This window comes from Equus quagga, chromosome 3 (genome assembly GCF_021613505.1).
Source record: "Equus quagga isolate Etosha38 chromosome 3, UCLA_HA_Equagga_1.0, whole genome shotgun sequence".
Lineage (NCBI taxonomy): Eukaryota > Metazoa > Chordata > Mammalia > Perissodactyla > Equidae > Equus > Equus quagga.
In genome coordinates this window covers 100,246,187-100,271,194 of record NC_060269.1, presented here as the reverse complement: position 1 = coordinate 100,271,194, position 25,008 = coordinate 100,246,187, and the positions used below count along the sequence as shown (strand labels likewise).

At 38.8% G+C, this 25,008-nt stretch overlaps 1 protein-coding gene across 7 annotated transcripts; it reads right to left on the bottom strand.

The window, feature by feature from the left end:
• Window positions 1-1,307: 1,307 nt before the first annotated feature.
• GRSF1 (G-rich RNA sequence binding factor 1) lies at window positions 1,308-15,519 on the bottom strand. Of its 7 annotated transcripts, none has more exons than XM_046656576.1 (11): window positions 14,810-14,828; window positions 14,016-14,120; window positions 12,183-12,339; window positions 10,943-11,098; window positions 10,398-10,541; window positions 9,594-9,729; window positions 7,706-7,890; window positions 6,785-6,906; window positions 5,032-5,167; window positions 4,599-4,674; window positions 1,308-3,393 (listed from the first exon to the last, which is right to left on the bottom strand). In XM_046656576.1, the coding sequence occupies exons 2-10, from the start codon at window positions 14,016-14,018 to the stop codon at window positions 4,625-4,627; spliced, it is 1,089 nt and encodes a 362-aa protein (XP_046512532.1). In that variant the 5' UTR covers window positions 14,019-14,120; window positions 14,810-14,828; the 3' UTR covers window positions 1,308-3,393; window positions 4,599-4,624. The 7 variants fall into 7 exon arrangements, 6 of the variants coding, with proteins under 6 accessions (XP_046512532.1, XP_046512528.1, XP_046512527.1 ...); XM_046656572.1 differs by lacking the exon at window positions 14,810-14,828 and adding an exon at window positions 14,759-14,804 and having other exon boundaries at window positions 14,029-14,120; XM_046656577.1 differs by lacking the exon at window positions 14,810-14,828 and adding an exon at window positions 15,046-15,507 and having other exon boundaries at window positions 2,014-3,393; window positions 14,029-14,120.
• Between the last annotated feature and the right edge of the window lie 9,489 nt (window positions 15,520-25,008).

Genomic DNA, 25,008 nt, shown 5'->3' with positions numbered 1-25,008 from the left:
GCAGGTGCAAATAAACATATAAAAAGATGCTCAACCTCTTATGTCACTATGGGATTGCAAAGTAAAATGAGATACCACCACGCACCTATGAGAACAGCTAAAATTCACAACGCTGACACACCAAACGCTGCCAAGGATGAGTTGCTATCGGAGTTCTCATTCACTGTTGGAGGGAATGAAAACTGGTGCAGCCACCTTGGAAGACAGTTTGGCGGCTTCTAACAAAACTAAACATAGTCTTACCATATGATCCAGCAATCGTGTTACTTGGTATTTACCCAAATGAGTTGAAATCTTATGTACACACAAAAGCCTACATATGGATGTTTATAGCAGCTTTATTCCCTTCCTACAAACTTCAGAGATTATTCTCTAATCTGCCAAATTCAGGGGGGGAAATGTATTCCTATTACATTAGAGCAATTTTTTTGCAAAGCCCCTGAACTTTAGGCCTGCCTCTACTTTACTGCTGAGATATACGATTCTACTCTATAATACAGGTCCCACCAATTGAACGTGAACACTTCCAAATAATTTAGGGGAAACTCTCAAAACAATGCAATGTTTTAAATTATAAAATGAAAAGGATGTAACGCAGAGAAAAATCTCCAAATGAGAATCTGCCAAGGGACCGTGTGGGGCAGAGGATGCCCATAGGACATATTAACTAATAGGCAGGGTCATTGCCTCAAAATGTCCTGTGGATGGAAGTGGCTTTCTCCTGCTTCTTCCTCCACACACTGCACACGTAGTGAGAAGAATGTAAAGCCTTCCACTCCACAGCGGACTCAGTCTCCTTTCCTGCCCAGCAGAAGCCTCATGCACCCAGGCAGAGGGGGAAACACTCTGGTTCTGCTTCCTTCTCTGATATCAGAGTACAGCAGATGAGATCACAATCCTTAGCCATTTCCCCCTTGGTATCTACATGCTACTTATCAGAGTTCTTCCTTGCAGTTCCTTGAGAAGTAGCTAGCCAAAGCAGGATATGGGTAACCTGGCCATATCCAATCCCACTATTTCTGATAGCTTTACCACAAAGCACACAGAGAAGAATGAAATTCTGTCATTACTTCTTTCAATAGCAAATAATGATACACAACCCAGTTTTGTCAAATTTTGGGAGAGAGAAACATGTCTTTTGATTGGATAGTGATAAAAGATTACTTTCATTCTATTATGTGCTTTTCTTCCCCTTCCAGTAACTACATTTGCCTTGTGAGCAATCATTCACTCACTAGCCTAAATTACGAGCAATAATCTACTAAAGGGAGTACAGGAAAGTATATGAATTCTGAAGATGACTTTCCAAGAATGGCCACCTTTGGTACTGAGAATTCAGTCACTAGTGACAAGAAGATACACCCCGAGCCAGCCTTGACAGCCTAGTGGTTAAAGTTTAGCACTCTCACCGCTTCAGTGGCCTGGGTTGGGTTCCTGGTTGCAGAACCACACAGATCATCTGTCACTAGCCATGGTGTGGCAGCAGCTCACACAGAAGGACTTACAACTAGAATATACAACTACATACTGGGACTTTGCGGAGGGGAAAAACAAAAGGTAACCCCTTCAAGCTTATCTACCACATAACATTTTAATGCTTTTGCTTTCATTCTTTTCCCAGAGATGTGCAAATGAAACTCATTAGCTTTAAAATAAAGTAATTGAAAATAAATTAATTCCTCACCAACCCCAATCCCAATAGACTCTACAGATTTTTTGCACAGCAAATTAGATAACTACTGCTAGAGAGAAATAATCACACTTCTAATAGATCATACAGCTACAGACACTAGTTCTCATAGCTTGGGACACTCAACCATATGTGAAAACACATTTCCATCAAAGTAGAAATACTGAAGATGTCAAGCTGGTTGACTAAGTCATGTTCTTATAGGATGATAAAAACCAACACAACTGAAAATTAACCATTTCTTTTTACAATTATATACCAGGACTTGATGTAATAAAAATATATTTGGTTGATTCACACACTCCAAAATAAATACTCTTAGGTAAGCTTCAGCCTGAAACAAGCCTTCATTTATTGACTACTTACAGTACAGTGATTTTGTATCTGAGCTGGTAATCAAAGATGGTTATGTATTAAGTGAGAGAAGACATCATCTCTCTTCCAGATATCACCTCTCAGAAATCTGGGCTAATTCAATTTTAAGAACCAGAACTGCATCTCCTGGTAACTACGTGGCAGTCATCACCTGAGAACAGGAACAAGGCAAATAAAGTATACAGGATTCTGATTCTCCTACACAGGTGCACGTAAAGTTAGTTTATTAACGACTACATTTTGAAGCCAGCCATTTTGATCCAATATTTAAATAACAAGCTGTTTAATATTAAAGCAGAAGGTACTGCCACAATGTGACATTAATACAGCTTTATCCATAAACCCTTCACACAATTATACATTAAATGCTATTTTTATTTAAGCAAGGCACCCCCTACTTCTTCTAAAATATGGGATGTGCTACCCCACTGAAAAAGCAAATGAGGAGACTTAAATGTTTTCCTATCTAGAGCTGGTTTAAATTCAAGTGAAGCCATTAATGTCCTTACCAGTCGGGACTGTTCTGATATGTCAATTCACAGTTTTGAGACTAACAAACCAATACCCTTAAGGGTTACCCAAAACCACAAAAAAAGGGGGTGTCCGGATAACTTTTAAGTTGAGACTAGAATTCCCTCCTTAAGTACACAGGAACCAATGTTAATGCCTTTAGCACAAGGCTTGGAAAGGCAAAACATTCCTAAAGACATAAAACTGCCAAATTGTTGTCATTTACACTCACTACCCTGTGGGGTTTATTTTTTGTTTTGACTTATTTTTAACTCTTACCCCTATCTAAGTAATCAAATAGACCTAAAATTAAAACTACTCTGCCAAACCGTAATGGTTCAAAGGTCTGAAACCTTTCCTTGCTTTGGTGAGTATTTGGTTAAAATAACTCAATGTTTTAATCCATGAGAAGTTTTACATCAGAGCTCTGAATTCATAGGTAAAAAACAAAACCTCAACCAGATCATTTTTAAAATGGGAGAAAGATTTTAAAGGACAGTACTGAATAAAAACATGTAGTCTTTACAATGGGTAACATGTCCTCTGTGAAATCAAACTGTTTAATCATATAAAATAAAGACCAGATTTGTAAATCAGATCCTAGACAGTTTAAACAAAAATTTAAATTTGTGGTTTTATTTCATAATCCCAAACTGAATCTTTCCTTTCTCTTTCTAAACAGTCCACTATGGAATTTTTCTTATAAGTAATTAAGCCCAAACCCCAAAATCCTTTCTCTAGCAGCTGCTGCTAAAAAACTGGAGCTTTATATCCCATGTCCAAGAAAGATGTGCAAATGAAATGCTTCTTGCTTCATCCTGAAAATAAAACGAAAAATGTTGTACATTTACTCAAAAGAAAAAGTACTGCACATGTTCTCATACCATTTAAAATTACAAATTCAACCACTTTTTCTTACTGATTTAGTACAAGTTATGTGACAGATCAATTAAGTTAAGGTGAAGAAAATTCAACAGTTAGGCATTAGTGTTTGCGGCCTGATATAAAGACAGTAGATTTTCAGAACTGAGCACACAATATATTTTACATAAGATTTTAGCTAATATAAATATTTAACATGAGAATATTGTGAGACTTCATATCCAAAAATAGCCTATTGGGCTAGCCCCATGGCCGAGTGGTTAAGTTTGTGCGCTCCGCTGCGGCAGCCCAGGGTTTCTCCTGTTTGAATCCTGGGCGCGGACATGGCACCGCTCATCAAGCCACGCTGAGGCAGCGTCCCACATGCCACAACTAGGAGGACCCACAACTAAGAATATACAACTATGTACCGGGGGGCTTTGGGGAGAAAAAGGAAAAATAAAATCTTTAAAAAAAAAAATAGCCTATGAAAACTATGGTAAAGAAACACCCCAGGTGTTTTCAAGAAATCATTATAGTTACGTGTCTCAAAGGAATGCACCACATGTAGAAAAATGATTACAATACGTTAAGATTTTTATGGGGGGAAAAGACATCACGTGACATTTAGTCAAGGGAAGGGACATCAAGACATATTTAGATGTGTCACAGGTAAGTTAACTCTATGAAATCATGTACTTCCTAGGACAACCATTTTCATATCACCATTTTAGGGAAAGAAACAGTGGTACATTCAGTGTATACATCCTGGTTTCAAACGTGTTATTCTAGCCATCTTAATATCTTAGAACTGAGGAAATGTGCTTAAACTTTTTGGGAAGAAAAGCTAATGCAAGGCACATTTTCAGTATATTATGACTTATAACTACAAAAGGTGAAAAATTATTTTTAGGCACATAGCATGATGCATGTTGGGAATGATGCCAAGATTTTATATGGGAAAAATACTCAAAGGCACTATACAATCATAACTAATTCTATTGCCCAGAAGAACTTCATTTCTTAATCTGATGCTTCAATTATCATGATCAGGCTGATCTTTATTTAAAAGAGAATGGCTTCCACTATATTACAAATTAGTGAGTTAATGATTAATTTATCAATTGAAAATAATTTCTGCAATTAAATCTTTCAAATTTACCTTATTATCTGGAGTCCCTGGAAGTCTTATTTTCCTTTTGGACATGAATTCAGGAACAATTCAATATACCTATGGTCTGAGAATGACCCAAAAAAAAGAGATTCATTTTAAAAATATGAAAAGGCAGAAATAATACTGTAGCCATTTTTCTGGTACTTCAGACAGAACCTCAAATCCTTTGCCCATTCCCTTCCCTAATTAAAAACAAACAAAAAATCCTACCTAACTCTGGATAGAAATATTCAGGATAAGTAGCAAATAAATGGTTTTCATTATATTATAGTGCTTTGTCCTTTTTACTTTTAATTTAATAGTATTAACACAGTGCAATTTTCCCACGGAAAAATTCCAGGCAAACTCCAAAAGAGAAAAAGGCATTTGTGAACAAAGACAGACATCAAAATTAACAATGAAAACTATGGGCAGCACTTACGAACATGCGACCGATCCTTGAGCATGGCTGCAACAGCATCCTCATGGGTATCGAAGTGCACATCAGCTTCTCCAGTGGCTTTCCCACTGGAACTGTATTCCATGGTGATTCTAACAGGCTTCAGTGGAGCAAAAAACTAAACAATGAACAAAGGAAGCCAAAAGGAACAGAATGGTATGAGGCCCAATTTCTAGAAGTCTGGTAGCTCTGCATTTTTCTTTTAGACTTTGATTCATACATCTGCTAAATTTGTTTTTAGGAAATCTCTTTAAGCAAAAAAATAGTTACACATCTATCATCTTTTCTGGCTTTTCTGATTTTCTTAGAACTCAGAGTTACATTTCAAATATCTATTCACAGAAAACTTAAACTATAAATATAATACTATACAAATAGTTCTCAAACTTTTATTTTTATTTTTTTAAAGATTTTATTTTTTCCTTTTTCTCCCCAAAGCCCCCACGGTACATAGTTGTATATTCTTCATTGTAGGTCCTTCTAGTTGTGGCATATGGGACGCTGTCTCAGCGTGGTTTGATGAGCAGTGCCATGTCTGCGCCCAGGATTCGAACCAACGAAACACCGGACCGCCTGCAGCGGAGCGCGTGAACTTAACCACTCGGCCACGGGGCCAGCCCCTCAAACTTTTATTTTTTATACCAACAAGGACCACTTTTATTATTCCTCCCACACACATCCTTCCCTGTTTCTAAAGACTGTCCATCAAATACACTTCATTTCATAATAATTTATTTTTATCATTTTTTAATCAGACACGTACCTGATAATTAGTTTCTTATAAGCACTACCACACTGAGTGGTTATCGTTCCAAACCAAAACAAAAGAATGTAATGCTTTAATGAGACTGTGCAACCTTCATTTGGGTAAAGATATGATTCCTATTAGGCTTTTTGAAATAATAAAGACAACTCTGAGGCCCCACTACTAACTGACGACTCTGAGTTTGGATCCACCTTAAGTATATATGAACCTCAAGTTCATGAAGTCAATAAGGGCTTTGTTGCTTTATCTTTTCATTTCATACAGTGCCTATTATAAAATAAAAATATTCTTAAAATTCCTTTTCTCAAAAATTAGCGAATCCTGGGGCCGGCTCCGTGGCCGAGTGGTTAAGTTTGCGCGCTCCGCTGCAGCGGCCCAGGGTTCGGATCCTGGGCGCCGACATGGCACCGCTCCTCAGGCCACGTTGAGGCAGCGTCCCACATCCCACAACTAGAAGGACATGCAACTAAGATATACAACTGTGTACAGGGGGGGTTTGGGGAGATAAAGCAGGAAAAAAAAAAAATAATTAGGGAATCCTGATGCAAGCAGGCTACATGGTCTAATGAAAGCTCAGGGCATTCAGGAGTACTGGATTCCTGTCTAGTCTATAACTGCTCTGTGACAAATTCTCTCTGAGTTTCAGTTTCCTAAACCCAAAAACGAATGGGTTGAACCAATTTAGAGAAAAAACAAACTTTCTACTTTGAATGCTAAACCTACACCATATCATTATGCATCTATAAAATCCTCTTATCCATTACACATTTGACCTTAAAATGTAATAAACCCCACACTTTTCAGCTAAAGAGAATAAAATAAGCCTCCACAACCATGGAGATACCACCTTACTGTCCAGAGATACTCCAGAAATACTGTATTTTCCTCTCTGCCTTCCCCAAATTAACAAGTTCAATTTCAGAACTTTTGTTCAAACCTATTGAGATTGGATATCTTACTGCCACACACGTTTATAATGTCTTGGGCATTGGCTTGGAAAGGCAATCCTCTCATGTGGACAAAATGTAGTGAAGATGCAGTTCCAAAATCAGCAGTCTCTGGAAGCTTTTCTGACATCTCCTTAGGCAATTCTGAGAAGTGGAACAAAAAGCACTGTCAAGAATATAAAAGCTTCAAGAGTTATTTCCAGATTATAATTAGGTCTAACATTTATGTCAAAATTCTCAAATCCTCTTGAACCAGTAAGGAAGAAGGGCTTTAATTTTAAAAGCCAAATGATCTGGAATTTCTGCTACCTGACAAATATCACCCGAACACCCATAAGGATTTAGTACCTCAAACTACTACCAGATTACAAAAGAACATACCTTTCTGTAACAACAGAGAGAAGGAAAAGTGATTATGAATGAAAAAAATAAAGGCAAGAGAAACTTTCTGGGTTATCGGCACTCAAAGAAAAAAAAAAATGAACAAATATGGTAACAATAAATGCTAGGGCACCAGTTTAAAAGGATTTCTCAAACTTCAAATATTCCAGATGTTGCTTTGGGGTTAGGAATCTAAGGAGTACTTAAACACAGAGGTAAATAAAACTCCTCACTTTAGTCAGCTTTCCTACTCTCTACCCACATCTTTTCCCACCTTAGTTTAAATGTTCACATTTTACTTCCTTTTATTCTATTTGTGCCATCCATCTTGCGATACAGAACCTACAAAAATGATTAAATAAAAAAACCTTACAAAATAATTAAGTCCTTCTGCATATATTCAAAGTCCCTACTACACTCAAAGACATATTAAATCTTTAACTCAATTCCTTTGTCCTATAACCTTATAATTTCATACAATATGGTCATAAAAAAATATTTTAATAAATATCAAAACATACAAGATAGACCCAAGGATTCCCAACAAGAGGCACATCCTTACCTACTTCCTTCTCACTTTCAAAAGCTGTCATGGGCCGAATATCCTCATTTACTTCGTGTTCTTCAAAGACCATTTCTGGCTCAGTTATATACTTAGCAGTAGGAGAAGATGCCATTTTCTTTCCCTTATGAGAACCAACGTGTGTTCGAACCTCATTCCTTCTGCTTGGAAATATCTCTATATATCTAGTCAAAGCAAAAATGAATAGCCACAAATGGTCCAAAGTAACTTTACACTGAACTCATTTAAAATAAAACATGCATATATAATATTTCCAACAGCTATGAAACATAGATGTCCAAAGATAACAGGTGGAGGCAAAAGTAAGAATGGATATAGATCTTAGCCCATGAAAAAGTACTCTCGACAGAACAGGTCACTGCTTTAATCTCCCCCTCGCACCCAAGATAAGTTTCCTTCATATACATTTTAACAGTATTTTCTACTGTTTTGCTTCATGAGGACAACTATGCTAAGGCTAATGGTGTGCATGAAAAGAATTAATTTGGTAAGAAGGGTTCTGTTGCTTTTTACAGTTGGTTAACAATCTCTTGAAGCATCAGTTCAATTCTGTGAAAATTATGTATTTATAATTTTATACGTGTGTAAAATATTAAAAGTCACAGTACATGAGGACCTAACTTCCCCCAGAACTTCGCTAAGAAGCTAATGAGAATTCATGAACTAAATGTCAATTCTGACTTACTATCTGCTTGGCAGGAGGACTATTTATTAAATCCAAGCTTTTGGAACTAGTTTTCTTTTTCTCAACACTGCTTATCCAAATTAGGCAATCAAGCTTGAATTGTAAAAATTTGTATTTACAAACCTATAAAGATTAGATGGGCACCACTTCTTAAATTATTGAAGATTTCTACACTGCCTTAACATTCCCATATAAAAACAACACTGATGTGTTCCAAGATACACCATAAGAAAATATGAAGAGTACTAAAAGAAAATGGAGTGGGGGAGTGCTTTGCATACACTTTTTTCATTAAAAAAAAAAACTTAATAAAGACCTTTGAACCAATTCTATAAGTTGATCTTGAAATACAATGGCTTTGGAATGACTTTTTGTTTTTTTAAACTTTAAAGGAGTCAAGTAAAAAGGCCAGAAAGCACCAAAACAGTGACTTAAAATTGACACTTAAGTACTCCTCCAAAGCTTAAAAGTTAGAACACACATGAACCCACCCATCACTATGTGCATCCTCATGGGATGTGATATGCAGTGTACAGCATCACCTATAGAGTAGTCATATAAAATGTTAACCTGAACCAATTTAAGACTTTAACTCTGACTTCCAGTTTTCAGGAAACAATAGAGGATACAAAGCAACAAGTTAAATGACACTATGAGGAAGCAATAAGATAAACACAGAAAGTGAGACACTGTACAGGACAGCTGACCCACTTCCTTCAAAAGTCAATTGCATGTAAAAAGGAGGGAATGAAAAAACAAAGGAGAGGATTTGCTCTAGTTTAAGAGAACTAGAGACATGGCAATCAAATGCAACATGTGGACCATGTCTAGACTCTGGTGCAAAAAAAAAAACCACAACTGTGAAAAGACATTTTTGGTATAACTGGGAAAACATGATTTTGGACTGGCATTAGATAATAAATTATTGCTAACTTTGTTAGATATGATAATACTGGGATCATGTAAGAAAATATTTTTTAGAGATGCATACTGAAAAAACAGATGCAGCAAATACAACAAATATTAATAATTTATTAATCTAAATGATGGGCATTTGACAGCTCATCAAACTATTCTACTTTTCTGTGTTTAGATAATTTTACATACAGTCATATTACAGCACATTCATCAAAATGACCCAATGCCTGATACTTCTGCATGATCAGCATCAGCTTCACTCACCGGTTACCAATCTCTTCCCTGTGTTTCAACAGGGCTTGGCTGGCCATTTCTGGTTCTTCAAACTGCACATAGGCTTCTCCTGTTTTTCTTCTCCCTCTGTAGTCCATGACAAAAGTAATGTCTACTATATTCAGTCCTAGGACACCAAAAAATTACTACAAATTAGTCCTGCTAACAGGTGCTTTTTTATCCTTAGAATTAAAACATTCATTCACATACTATCATTTTTTTTTTATTTCATTAGTAAAATTTGGGTGCTGATTTGCCAGTCTCAAAGCTAGATACATGCCTGATGGGAAGAAAACTATTATGCAGCCAAAACACCTAATAACACCTACACATCCATATTTCCAGAATATTTAGAATCCAACCAGTCCATCTGAAACACACAATTCTCTCTTTTTTTTTTTTGCCATTAATTATATAGTAGGGGAAATAAAGATTTAGACTAACATCACTACTGATGGTGCATATTTTACAGCTAAGAATTAGATGATAATGCTTTTAAATCATCTAATTGCTACTGTCTAAGACAAATAAGGCCACTCTTATGAAGAGGCTATTTTCCTCAATAGTAAATAAACCCACAGGAAATCATTTTGAAATCTGACATCCCCCAAAGATCCGAGTAATAGGTCAAAACACTTACATAATCTATAAGACTGGAAATTCAAGTGAAGAGTTCTCCCATAAAGAACCAATATAACTACATGCAGTTACCTAGGAAAAGGGTCACCTGACACATAGAAGATAACAATGGGGAAAAAACTATGAGGCCCCAAACATGACATAACTGAAAAGCACCTGCAAAGAAGTCCACAATGTCTTTCTCATTGCAACTATAAGGAAGTCCTCTCAAACGGACCACGCCATCATTTACCACAGGTGAAGATTTGACCTGCAGGCTCTTCATTAAGGCATCTACATCTTCATTGTTTATCTCATATACTACAAAGAAAAAGCACAAAAGATATGCAAAACTTACATAACAAAGAAAGAAACCATTTAAAAAGAATCACATTTGGTAGATTATCCAAGAAGTTAAAAACTAGTACATTTCATCTTTATATACTTCTCTGGAGAAAATAACAAATGACATTTATTGAACATTTACTATTTGCTGGGTGTAATTCATTTAAACATCACAACTTGTGAGGTAAACTTGATCAACATCCTCATTTTATAGATAAGAAAATGAAATTATCTCTGTACTTCATTTTACATCTTATAAAAGGGTGTAGTCATAATATCTAACTACTTCACTATTGTTAAGGATCAAATGAAACTGCCTTGGAAAGCATAAAGTCTAATGTACTGATCCAGAAAAGGCAGAACGTGCCTTCACATACCTTCCACATACCGCTGCCCCATGTACATGCGGTGCTTTTCTAAGGCTTTTTGCACATCCTGCTCTGATTCCATTTCAATTAAGGCGTCACCCCTTCGCTTTCCATCTCTATTTAAGAGGAAGTGTATTCCATTCTCACCATTGCGGATTCTGCAGTCTAGAAGTACGTGAGCAAAACCAATTAAAACCAGAAATCAAACTTTTACCTCAATTATACAAGTCACTGGAATGCAATCTTCAAACAACAAAACAAACCAGGAACCAAAATACCTGTCACATTCCTTACACAAACCGTCATCACTGAAGCCATGCAAATGCTAATGAGGTGGTAGTCTCTCAAATGTTCCGCATGAGAAGGATAAGCAAACCTTAGCACATAAGCTTAGGATCTGATCATTAAATGGCAAATCAGGCCAGGTTCAACACAAAATGTATTCTATCCCTCCCAACGCCTCTACAATAATTTTCAAATCACTTAAGGAATTTAAATATGGTTCGGTTTATGCATAAGTGTCTTCTTCTGTTACAATCAAAGCCATGAGAACTCTTAAATATCTCCTATAAGAATAATTTCGCTACCATAATTTAACTTTTCCCCCTTTTCATTACTAAGGAAAGACATCCTTATACTGCATACTTATAATGGGAGCAAGCTGAAGACGTCAGTGGCTTTATAAAATGCTTGACGCATATACTATTATGCACACTAAGGTACTTAATATACTGTTACATCATTTTACAACATTTAAGGTAGCATCTTCTCAAAGTCTCTTGAGAGGAGAATTAAAAATCAGTCAGACAGAAACTTAAAAAATCAACCACACATGCCAAACATGTTAAGGGAACTATTATCACTTGATATCAAGTGATCTTGTATTCTAAATGTATGTATTCATAAAGAGCTACTCTTAACCTATATTCTCAATAACATATTTCCACTAACCAGTTTGGCTTTTTGATACGTACAAATTAAAACTTCAGAGAAACTGGTTTCATACCACGTAGTTTTAACATGAAATTTTTTGTTGCATTCAAAGTCTTTAAACCAGGTACTTCTCACAAATGGCACACATGGTGCACTTGGTATGCATATGTAACCAGCCAGAATGAGACAATTCCCAACCATCAAATAAGAAAGATGTCTACAGCATAGCCTAACTTGGATTTTGTGCAACTAGGATTTTGTGCAACTACCTTTTACTGAGACAAAATTACATATTTAAAACAGACATAAAATATACCTGAGAAAAAGTTAAGCACATCTTCTATAGTACACGACCATGGTAATCCTTGAGCTCGAATGAGATAAACATCATCCACATCCTGTCCTAACTTGGATGGCGCCACTTCATACTCAGGGAGAGGTGGAAGGTCTTCCAGGTAGGTCGTTTTGGACTCCTTCCAAGAGAAATGAAGAAATGTAAAAATATCTCTCTGACAACCTACTTAGAAAATGTTTATTTCTACAAACTAACGCTCTGGATGTTATTCTTAGGGGACAGTTACTATTTCAGAGGCAAGAAGTAAACTTCACAAATCTAACTCATCCTCTTTTGGCTTAAATTGTACATCCTAAAGCAACGAGCAGGTATATCCTAAGGGTTTGGCAGGACATAAATTTTATTCAGGGCTTGTTTTTAAATTCATCAGTCCCAAATTACACCTAATAATATTGTTTTAGCTAAGGCAGGGTAAGAGAGGTCCCTTCGATTTGACAAATATGTGAGTGTCTCCTAATCACAGTCGGCCATGTGAGGCCCTCATCTCAAAAAGCTTAACCCCTAGGGGGCTGGCCCAGTGGCATAGTAGTTAAGTTCGGCGCCATCTGCTTCAGCAGCCGAGTAAGTTCGAGGGTTCAGATCTCAGGTGCTGGACCTACACCACTCATCAAGCCATGCTGTGGTGGCATCCCACGTACAAAATAGAGGAAGACTGGCACTAATGTTAGCTCAGGGCCAATCTTCCTCACCAAGAAAAAATTTTTTGAAAAAAGCTTAACCATTTAGACTAGGACAAACATACAACACAAAATGCTTTAAGTGCTGTTATTATAAGATATTATAGGAATTCAAAACAGAGCACTAACAGAAGAAGAATTAAAACATGCTATGAGATGGGCCTTGAAGTAAGGCTAGAATTCTGACATGGATGTATAACGGACAGGGCATTCCAGTTTGAGAGGCAAGGAGAAGAAGCAGTATGAACAAAAGCCCATTTGCAAAACAGCAATAATCCCATTTGGCTAAACGGTAGGGTACAATGAGCAGCCAAAGAAGATGAGCCGGCAAAAGGAACTTGGTACCACATAGCAGAGAGACTTGAGAGTTAAGCTGAGTGTGTGTCCTTAATCTGGTGGGCAAAGGGGAGTTAATGAAAGACAGTTAGGAGTGGGTAAATCAACAAGACAGCAGGCTGCTAGGAAAGATTCATCTGTCAACTGGTATGTCAGACCAACTGAATAAGGAAAAGATCATAAAAGGCAACAGCAGTTATGTGAGGTAAGAGGTGCCTGAAACATACCTAAAGAACTGTATTTTACAAGACTAAGCAAAAACTGCTATTTAATAAGATTCCAACAAGCGCTGCAACCATAATCAGAGAAGACAACTCAGGTTTTAAGACTTGCGCTCGGCTAGACTAAGGAAAGAGATTTTTTTGGACCATCCCACTATTCACATGAAGACCTACGTCTAATTTTAAGGAGTTAATGATAAATGTAAATCTCTAGCAGAGGTCTAATACATACTTAATAACGCAACAAGCACTACAATTATCAACATGGGAAGACAACTCAGGCTTTAAATCAAGTGACTTGCACTCCATTGGGCTAAGGAGAGACTTCACTCCTTTGTATGTTCCCATCATTTTCATGAAGACTCGTATAATTTTAGGAATTCGATGATAAATGGAAGCATAGTGTGTAACACTAGCAGAGGCTCAACAGATATCATCAGTCAATTTAACAGGAAAAAAACAATCAAGAAGAGAGTAGCCAGCTCGCAAAGGCTTATTACACATAGTTTGTGGTTTTAATAAAGGCAACAGTCCCCATTTTCCCAGAATTCCATAAGCACCATAAGCTTTTACAGAAAAGGGCAGCAGAAGTCTTGGGCCAGGATTCAAATCAATTAGCTCAGCCACTGGCAGACGGCAGCTATGCTGATTAGCCTCCGGGTTTCCTTAAATTCAAGGAGAAACACAAATTGAATTAAGATAAATATGACCCAAGGCATCAAGAGTTGGGCAAAGAGTGTGCTGACATTTCCCAGATGCCACGTAACAAGGAGAAAAGAAAGCTTTCTACAAGGCACAAAATATTTGCAATCTGAGTTCTTAAAGCACACGCTGACTTTAAAAAAATAAAAATTTAAAGAAACTGTAGACTCTCCCCCGGGTCCCCCAATCTTGGCCTCAGCCCTAGACGCCCCCTCCCCAGGGCCCCTTTCCCCCAACAGCACAGTCTCCAAACGTCTTCCCCGACGACGGCGACCTATGGTCCTAAAGGACCTTCTGTCAGAGGAAGCGGAGGTGCAAAGGTGACCTTCAGTAAACTAGGGCAGCCCGCCTGTCCCCAGGGACACGAGAGAGAGCACAGAGCTGAGGACGAGCCTCGGTCCCCACGAACCCAGCCCACGCAACTGTGCGTGAACCTTCCCATCAGAGGCCTGCGGGGCGCGCCGAGGGCCGCCCAGGCCTAGAGCTCCGGCTGCACGAAAACTCCCAACCATCCGCGGGGTCGGGCCTCCCAACTTCACAAGCAGCGGGCGGGGAGCGACAGGGATGCGTGTGATGGCGTCAACAGCCTCACAAAACCTACCATGGGCCGGCGGGAAACAAGGCCTCAACATTCACCCCCAGCCACACTTACACTGCCCCACCGACCAGAGACTCGAGAGGAGAACAAAACAAGGAGAAACCCCGAGGGCTGGCAGAGCGTCCCTTGTTCCGGGGCCCAATAGGAGGACTGGGCGGCCGGGGGGCGGGGGTGCGGCGCGTGCCGCGGCTCCCCGGGCGCGCACGCGAGGCGCACGCGGAGGGGCGCGGGGGCGCGTGCGCGCGGCCGGGGCAGGGTCCCGCGCGCGGCCCCCCGCGGCTCCCACATACCTGGCTGTAGCTCCGCGCCGGACCCGCGGCCGCCGCCAGCGACTGCGGCAGCAGAGGGGCGCGCAGGGCCGGGTAAGAGGCGGCTGCCGCAGCGGCGGCGGAGGCGGCGGCGGGGGAAAGCCCCGCCAGCCTCCCGGCGGGCGCAGGCCCGGTCTGGAGGCCACGCGTCTGAGAGGCGGCGGCCGCGGCGGCCCCGAGCAGCAGCAGCAGGCGGCGGCGGCCCGAGACGCCCGAGGGGAAGGAGCCGGGGGCCGAGTAGAAGGGCAGGCAGGCGGCGCCGGTGCGCCGGCAGCTGCTGCAGTTGCAGCCGCAGCCCCGGAGCAGCGCCCCGAGCACCCAGCGCGTCCCGGCCATGGACTCCGGAGGCGGCGCAGGGCCTGGAGGCGGCTGCTGCTGCAGCGCGAGCGGAGAGGAAGTGGAATCCAGGGCCGGGAGGGGGTGCGGGCACATGCGCCGCCGACACCGCGGCCAGCCGCGAGGCGGGGCGGGCGGAGGAGAGCGCGCCGCTCCGCCCGCTCTCCGCCCTCGGGGCGGGGCCCGGGGCGCGCTCCCCTGGGCGCCGTGCCCGGGGTTTCTTCACCGGTGGAAACTGAGGCCTAAGAGGCCGAGGCGCGGTCCTTCGCGCTCTGTGGAGGGCAGACCTGGAACGCCAGTCTGCTGACACCCCGCACTGTCCCCCGGAAACACGTGGCGGGAGGCCAGAGGCGCTGTTTCTGGAAGGCACTGTGATACTGTGGTTATAACAAGAGCTTGGGATAATATCGCAGGAGGTTGAGTACCCCCAAGCTTAAGATATGTGCAGTTTCTGTCTTCTAAAATGAAATATGTAGACAGTATACGCTGATAATGTATATGACAAAGATAACTCCTCCCCTAATGAGTTAGTGTATTAACAAGTGTACAGGCAGAGGTTTGCAAAAAGACTGGTTGTGCGGTTTTCCTCTTCTTGTGGCCAGGACCGGTCTCAGATTTAGAGGCAAAAGGGAGAAAAATCTTTTTCTATCTTTTATCTGAGAGTAAAAGATAGAAAAAGCTAAAATTTTGAAACTTTTTGTGGCAAATCTCAAAAGTGTAATGAAGTCTAGAATTTCAGAAATTATCGACATTTTTCTATCTTGATTCTCCTATCCCCATCACCACCCCCCCCAAACATTTTTTTCTTTGCTGGAATATTTTAATGTAAACCTCAAAGATCATGGCAATCACCCTTTAGTATTCCTCTTAAACTGATAAGGGCTTACAAGAATTAAAAAGTACTGTGACATTCAGATTAGTTGTTTTGAATTAGTCGAGACTTTTGCTTTTAAAGTTTGATTTGTTTACTCTGGCCTACGTTTAGGGAAAGGAAAGTTCAGTTTTTCACAGAAAATCCCTCCCCACCAAAAAAGCAAAGACCAGGAAAAAAATCTGGTTGGCTTGGCGTTTTGGACCTGGAGTATCATAGAGAAGGGGACTCACTCATCTGCAAGATTTAGTAATCCTAGAGCTTTTTTTTTTTCCCTCTAAATCTCCCTTTCAAGAAGGAAAGTGGATTAGCCCTTCCTAACAGATTATCACTATAAATCACAATTTGTGGACATGTTGGGGATTCTGCCCATATTTACTCATGCCTTCATTTTCTTAATAGTTGAAGCCGTCCTTGATAATGTGTAAATCTGAATGGGTTAGAAACTTAAATACATAGACTGAAACCTTGCAGATTATAATGAGTACTACTTAAGTATTAAAATGGAAAACTTTAATTTTTACGTCGAGGAACTTGGGAGGCAATAAGAGAGAAAAGAAACTAACTTAACTTTGGACAATTATTCATTCATCTAACAAACATTTATTAAGAGCTTTTTGTGTTTCAGGCACTATGCTATGGATGCCCTGTGCATTCAGGGATATGATAATAGGCTTACAGACTAAATATCAAAGTGATGTTTAGATTTATATATGTCTAGGTTATATCAAGAGAGAATAGCAAGTTTTGTAAACTGAAACGAGTGACTTATGGAACACCACGTTTTAAAAGTTGTGTTAATAAATATTATTTTATTAAAATAAAATAACTATAGCCATCTTTAGTGCTAAACTTTTACTATGGAAATAAAAAGACTCTTAGACAAAAAATTTACATTGAGAGACTTCTTTACTAGGATGGTGACAATGGAGATAAAGAGGAGGAAGATTTGAGAGATTTTTTAGGAGGTAGAATCAACAGGATTTGAGGCGTAGACAGAGGGATAGTGTTTTCTGTTATTGTTATTTGGAGTTGGGAGGGGTGGATGGGGATGACTTTTCATCCCTTGGAAAGTTTAGAATTCAATATAGATACATTGGAAGCAAATCAACCCCATTTTGTGTTAAGCCAGAGAAGTCTGTCCTAAAAAAATTCACTTGGGAGGTGTTAGGATAAGTGGAGGTGCTGGTTTGGATGAGATGGCTAGGACCAAGTTGAGAGTGAGAAGAGAAGGCAACCTAGAAACAAGTCTTGAGATACTACAACATTGAATGTCCTGAAGAGGAAAATGAACTTGCAAGGAGAGAAAAAAGGAGCGGCAAGAGACTTAAGGACAAATTAAGGAAAGCCAGCTGTGTTCCTGGAAGGAAGTAGGGAGTATTCCACAGTGTCAAGTCCTTACTAAGATCAGTACTTACTCATCAAGTGAGATGAGAACAGGAAAAAATGTCTCCGATTCAGTGCTGTGGGAAGGCTTCGGTAACCTTAGCCACAATTATTAGGCGTAGTGATAGCAGAGGCTAGAATAAAGCAGAGGTAAGGAAATGGAGATAGAAGTGCAAAATAGGTTTGATTTTGTAGCTGAAAAAGGGGGTAAGGAAGTATAGGTCAAAAGTGGGTTTTGTTTTGCTTCGTTTGGAATAAATTGGGTGAGATTAGAGCATACTGAAATGATGTTGAGAAAGGATTCAGTTGATAAGGATTTAGTTGAGCAACCAGGAGAAAATAGACACAGTTGATGTGTGGGTTCCTAGAAGGGTGAAAGAGGGTAGGCTTCAAAACTCAGATACAGAGATTAGCTTTAAATAAGAGAGATCTCCTCCACCTTTTCTATCATAAATTAGTCAGAAAGCCTGTTTTTCTTCTGGTATGGCCACTTAGCACTTACTACAAAACTATATACAGAGTAGCACTGACAAAGTGTCAGCCTACTTCTCTGACGGGTTTCTGAGGTAGAGCTGGTCTAAGTTGGTGAAAAGAAACACTCTACATTTAGGGGAGAATGAGGAGAAGGAAGGAGAAAATCACCTCCCATCGCTAGGAAAGAATGTTCAAAAGAAGTCCTCTTAGCTCTAAAGAGCACATTATTGTGAGCTGGGAGAGGAGCTGGAAGGAGATGACTGTTCTGATTACTAATAAATAGATGAAGGCACTCATTTTATTGTCTTTGCCCCTCAATTCTCAGAGGTGAACATACTTTTCTTCTGATATGCAATGAAGTTGAGTTAATCTCAAAGGATCCCACCCCACAGCCTTCTTTGCATTTGAAAGAAACAAAAAATCATGAACCATGGATGTCAATAAGCCTAGGGTGGCAAAAGGAAAAGGAATTGAAGTCAAGTGCCATAAAGAAATGGTGCCCATTTGTGTAACCTGTGATTAAGGTGCTATTCATCATACAAGATTAAAGGAGGAAGTTTATTACGTTGAGTAGACACAAGGGAACTTCAGGAATTGGAGCCACCAGTTACTTCCAAGGAAAGACAAAGAGGTGCATTTTATCACCACTGTCACTGCTTCATTCTTTTATCTGACGAGAAAAACTGATCCCCTGGAGCCACAAGCTCAAAAGATTTGTTTTTGCTGCAGTGATGTGTTTCTTAGGTTAGCTTTGTCAGTTGGCTTATATTCACTATTAACAAATCCACACTAACCAATTTTTCTGTCTTTCCCATAGACTGCGTTTGGAAAACCCTTCTGTGAAGTAATAAAATATACCTATTTGTCTTCAACACATGACAGACCAATAAATCTGTAAATACTTCAGCTTCACTTATTAAAATAGGTCTTTGGGAAAGAGAGTAGCTGATTAGTTATTTAAAGGAAATTACTATCAAATAGTAATTTAAATAAAAATTAAAAGATTATATTAATAACCCACTTTTTTCCCATGCCAAGTATTTTTCAATGAACAAGACTAGAAATGTGAACTATATTCCTGAGGGAGTTTTCAAAATACAGTGTTAACACGATTATTACAAGGAAGTGATTTACTCCAGATAGATGAGGCAGTCACAAAACTGAATTCTCTATGGATGCTGAGTCGGTACTACTGTATAAAGCTCACATTGAGGGTTTATGGAAAGTGGAATGATGGGCTACGGCATCCTCTGGCCATGTTTACAAAGATAAGGTGGTAGTGTTTTTCACCTACTGAGAGGTAGTCGCATCATCTAGTTTTTCTTAGGAGGGCAAAAGCTAGAGTACAACCGGAGCCCAGGGCCGTGGGCATCAAGTGACACACACAAGGTACAAAGTAACAAGAAGCCTTTGTTAATAGGTATTATTCTGAATAATCATCTCTTTAAAATAGGTAATACATGAACATAGTGTTTTAAAAAAAGTCAAGCCATGCAAGATTATATCCACACACACGCACAAGCATGTGCACATGCACACACAGTAAGGTTTACCTCTCACAAAGATAGGTACTGTTACCAGTTTCTTGTGTATCCTTTCAGAGATGGTCTGTGCAGTGTTTCATTACTTTTAGATTTGGTGATCCTGCTCCACTTGGGATTTTGGCATGTTTTCCACCTGTTACGAAAAGATGTTCTGAAGTCAGTGTGTTCCTAAATTGAAAGCAAAAGGAAAAGAAGTGCAACAGATAAATGAGATCCTGTGTCGCAAGAAACAAAGGACACTGAGGGGAAAGTCATGAAAGGAAAAGATAAGTATCCTATGATATGTGGAAGAATAATTTTTCCCCCTCTTTAACAGCATAGCTTAATTAGGAAAAACATAAGACTTCAAAGTCAGACACTGATAAAATCCTGGCTGTGGCAGTGTCTAGCTGTGTGACTCTGGTCATTACTTAATCCCTCTGAGCTTTGTTTTCCTAAATTATAAAAATAGACATAATATTAACTACCACATAGAGTTGTGAGGTATCTGGCACATAGGAAGAACCTAATAAGTGGTGACTACTATTATTTCTTAGATGTTATTTAAAGGAAATGGTTATTGTATTTTAATGCTGTTTCTTCCCTCTGATTCCACCTCAGTATTTACTTTTTTAATTGAAATATAATTGATATATAACCACTTCAATATTTATTTGTTAATAATATATCTAAGAATTTAAGGCAGGGGCCAGCCCGGTGGCACAGCGGTTAAGTTCGTACGTTCCGCTTCTCGGTGGCCCGGGGTTCGCCGGTTCGGATCCAAGGTGCCGACATGGCACTGCTTGGCAAGCCATGCTGTGGTAGGTGTCCCACATATAGAGGAAGATGGGCACGGATGTTAGCTCAGGGCTAGGCTTCCTCAGCAAAAAAGAGGAGGACTGGTAGTAGTTAGCTCAGGGCTAATCTTCCTCAAAAAAAATAAAAATAGAAAAGAATTTAAGGCAGCTTCCTCACCAGGAAAATAAGTTTTCCTTGGAAACAAATTATATGGAATTAGAAAACACCAATCTGAAGGTTAAGCTCTAAGAGGCTTGTTCAAGCACATCTTAGGGTTTAAGGCAGATACATACCCTACTGGTCTGAAGGACATCAGAGGAATGAGAATCACCACTGTAAAAAGATCTTAAAAGTGCCTATTTCTTATATACTATATTTAGTCTGTTTTCCCCACTACATTTTAAAAAGGCTCTGTATCATAAAAAAATCTTTATATCTATCTACCTACCTGTCTATATGTAATATATGTGTGTATATATGTTTTTATTTATATGTATTTATTTTATTTAAAATATATATGTATGCACACACATATAAAGGTATATAACATATGTTATACATAGACCTACACAGGTTTTGCTCAATCAATATTCAATAGATGTTTTTTGAATTAAAATCAGTAGACTGTTTTTATATGTATGTGTGTGACTTAAGGGATATAATGCTGGTTTTATAAATAATACTTCTATTTGGCCAAGAAATAAGAAAAATGAAAAATCCAATGGTAAATTGGACATTGGATAGGATATTTTTCCAGTAAATATAGAAATCTATATTTTCTAATAATCTTCATATGTATTTTTAATTTGACTGGATTTGTTGGCTCCATTTATAACAAACGCTTATTCTAGGCTGCTAGAAGTACACATATGATACCTTATTTATACTGAGGTCACTTAAGCCAATACAATACCATTATCATTTGTAGAGTGGCATGGGAAATGATTCACCTAGCATATAATTCCATTATGATCACTTGTTGTACTTCATTTACACAAAATCAACTATTCTACCTACTACTGTAATCACAAATTAATCCTCAAGATTTCAAGGGAAAGCAGTTAACTGTAATCCATGGGGGCTGCTTTCTAGGTTTTTTTCTTCAAGCGAGAACATGGCATAGTTGGAGCTATCACAAGAATTATCCCTAGAACAACCCAAGAAGATAATTGCATTTCCCCCTTCCCCCCAGCTCCACTCCCATTCCATGCCACTTCTTACAACTTCATGGACATCTATGTGAGCTTCTAAGTCTCCTCTCCATTCAGAATTTGTATGCTGGACTATATTTCAACAGCATTCCCTCCCCCAATGTGATTTGGCCCTTTGAGATATTACCTCACAGTTCTGTTTGTTGTTTTCACTCATTACAATTTCTGTTGGGAACAGTTATCTTGAAGGCTGACCATGAATCTGACCTCATACTTTAGTGAGATCATGGAGTTAGTTAGGAGTTGTCTATTCTGAGAGTCAGTAATATTTATTAATTATTTATTAATAGTCAGAAATATTTATTAATGCGTTCTTTGTACTACACACTGAGGAATATATAATGAAAGTAGTTCTTATGTTCATGCCTCTCACAGTCTAATAAGGAAAACAGATTTTAAAAAATCAATTGCAACACATTGCAATTACTGCTATAACAAGGTATATCAGGATACCATTGGACTTCAAAAGAGGGACACTTTCACACTCTTATGGATCAAAAGATGACTTCATGAGAGTTGACACCAAAGATGGATCTAGAAGGAATCAATAAAGATTAGCAAAATGAAGAAGGGAACACTATCCCAGGCAGAGGGAACAGTTTTTACACCCCAGAGGCATACCAGGATCTAGAAAATTCAAGGAATTCCCAATGGTTTCTGGCAGGAATACTAGCATAATAGGAATTTTGAAAAGACTAATAGAAATCAGATCATTAAAAAAACCTCATACATGCATCATAAGAAAGTTGAACTTTATCTGGAAAATAATGGGGTACCCATTGAAGTAGGAGAGTGATATAAGCAGATTTACATTTAGAAATTGGACTCTGGCAATAGTTTGGAGGAGCAATTGTAGGACAAGAGACCAGATGTAGAGGGCAATGAGGTAATTCACAGGAGAAAAGACGCATGCCTAGACCATGAGAGCAATTTCAAGAGCTATTTGGACTACCTATGGAAATCTTACTATCCTGAAAGTGTCGTCTGTAAGCCTTATGGCAGCCCTGGGCAAGGGCTGCCAGCGAAAGGTCAAACGGAAGGAGCCAGCGGACATACATCAAAAGTAAAGGCTTTAATCCTACTTGTCACAAACTGGGGAAACATCAGACCAAAAACATAACTTTTGCTATGTAAGAGGATCATAAAGTCTTTGGGTTAGAAAAAAACTTTTAAAGTTATTGAGAGATTCTAATTCAGTGTTTGAATCCCCTTTACTATACCCAGGCCAAGTGGGGGTCCAGCCTGTGTTAAATAACTCCAGTGAGAACAATCCACTATTCCCTAAGAAAGATCTCAAACATTTACTCTACTGTAAAAAAAGAAAACAAACAAACAGAAAGCTTTGTAGGGACTTGCAAATCAAGGTTCCAGGCGCTGTCCAGATTTTCCATTGACTTCACTTAAACTCTTTCTAAAATTCATCTCTGTGGTGATGTATAATTTATATGAAGGGCTGACTTTATGGGAAGGTAATAAAAGGAAGCTATTTCCTAAGTAATGTCATTTTGGGGGCCAAGAAGCAAAGCTTCTCCTCCCTCAACCACCCCACCCCAAGCTGTCATAGAGTCTCAAATCCCACCATTAGCATTTCTGAAGAAATGGCACATTAAACTAAGTCACACTAGGATGTTAAATGACATATCAGATTGATTTCATCCTGACATTGGGGACCCTGGGAAGTACAGAACCACTAGCAAAGGAAAGAGCACTAAAAGTGAAAAAGAGAAAAGCAACACTAAGGCAAGATGAGCCAGAGGTTCCCAGTGGTCCACAGACAGAGATGCTTGGTTGATTGCATAAGAAGGACCTGGAATATGTTCAAAGTACTGTTTCTAGGACTCCCCCTCGTATTATTTTGTCTCGATAGATGTGGGTGGATTCCTGGGGAATTCTGATATGCAGCTAAATTTAGAAACTGTTAACTGTGAATCCACATCACAAAAACCAAAACAACATGATTCCCACCTCACATAAACACACAAAATCAATGTCCCTACTCTGCCTAGGGCCATCTTGGTTTGCTCATACAAGGCTCTTGTTCTAAAGTCTCTAAGGTACAGGTTATGGGGAGAATCATTGGCACATTAGGTGCCTGATGAAGTGTGCAACTGACTTTTTAAAAGTTTCTAAGTCTACTTCAACAACAGTAGGCTTTCAATGAGGAAAACTGTGCTGATGAGTACAAATGATACGTAACACTTTGCTTTAAAACTTCTTTTGGCAGTTGCAATATCTATGTTTCTTAGGATTTGAGTTTTATGAATTTGTAACAAACATTAGGTCATTGGGCCTCGTGATAGCTTTGTGAAGTAAGTGGAATGTTTTAGTTTTGATTTTTATTTATAAAATGGACAAGGGGTAAAAATGCATTGTTATGATAGTGCAGTGACAAAAAAGTGTTCTCACAATTATAGTTGAAGCACTCAGATAGAAGATATAAAAACAATAATTAGCATTTGTTTAGCACTTTACAAAACTCATTCACATATTTGATTCTTCTAACAATTCTGTAATATAGGTAGGATAGGCGTTGGGATACCAATTTTATAGACAAAGACTTCTCAAGACTCAAAGTTTGAGGGATTTTCCCAAGGTTTATAAGAGTATTCTAAGTTTTTTTGAAAATCTACCTATGAGGCAGAATGTCATACATTGTTTTCTGTTTTCTCAATAATTATATTAAACTCAATATATTAAATCAGATGTTTTAATAATTTATACAAACATGTGTTTAATTACTCCTGGACACACATAGTAAATAATAATAGAACTATCTTTTATTGAGCACCTAGTCTGAGCTAAGCACTGTGTCAAGTGTATAAATTATATTCTGGGAACTATATGAGTGAACAAATAACTACAATATAAAGTGATGAATATTGCTTAGGGATATCTACAAAGGGCTTTAGCAACTAACAGGAAGCCAGCTGTGCCTTGGTATGCTAATTTTGAATATGTAAAATACTAGATCAAAACCTTTAGTGGACAAGATTTAGTTGATTTATTTAATATTATGTAATGTGCTTAAAGGTAATAAAAAAGTAGACTTTTTAAAAATAAACTTTCTTTTTAGAAATGGAAATGCCAGAATAAACTCAAATAGTAGGTAAATAAACTCAAAAAGTAGCATTCAGAGGTTTGTGTAATCACTAATGTTGCTAGACCAATTTTCTCAGTTTAATACTTATAACTCTTACAGTCCCTATTTTTACTCCTGGTCACATGGTTGTAGCTGGTGTTTATAACTACTATCCCTTTTCCCTCAGCAAGCTCCTCATCTGGTATTCGTCCCTTGTCTGATAGGGTGACCCAAACCTTCATTGCTGAAGAGTCTGGGTCATTAGCA

Excerpts from the sequence above, each read along its gene's own strand:
- GRSF1 (XM_046656571.1), bottom strand. The coding sequence starts at position 15,495 with ATGTGCCCGCACCCCCTCCCGGCCCTGGATTCCACTTCCTCTCCGCTC. Across the intron at positions 9,730-10,397 it reads CATTGTGGACTTCTTTGCAG|GACTGAATATAGTAGACATT; the intron begins GTGCTTTTCAGT and ends TTGGTGTCCTAG. Across the intron at positions 7,891-9,593 it reads AGGGAAGAGATTGGTAACCG|ATATATAGAGATATTTCCAA; the intron begins GTGAGTGAAGCT and ends TGCTTTGACTAG.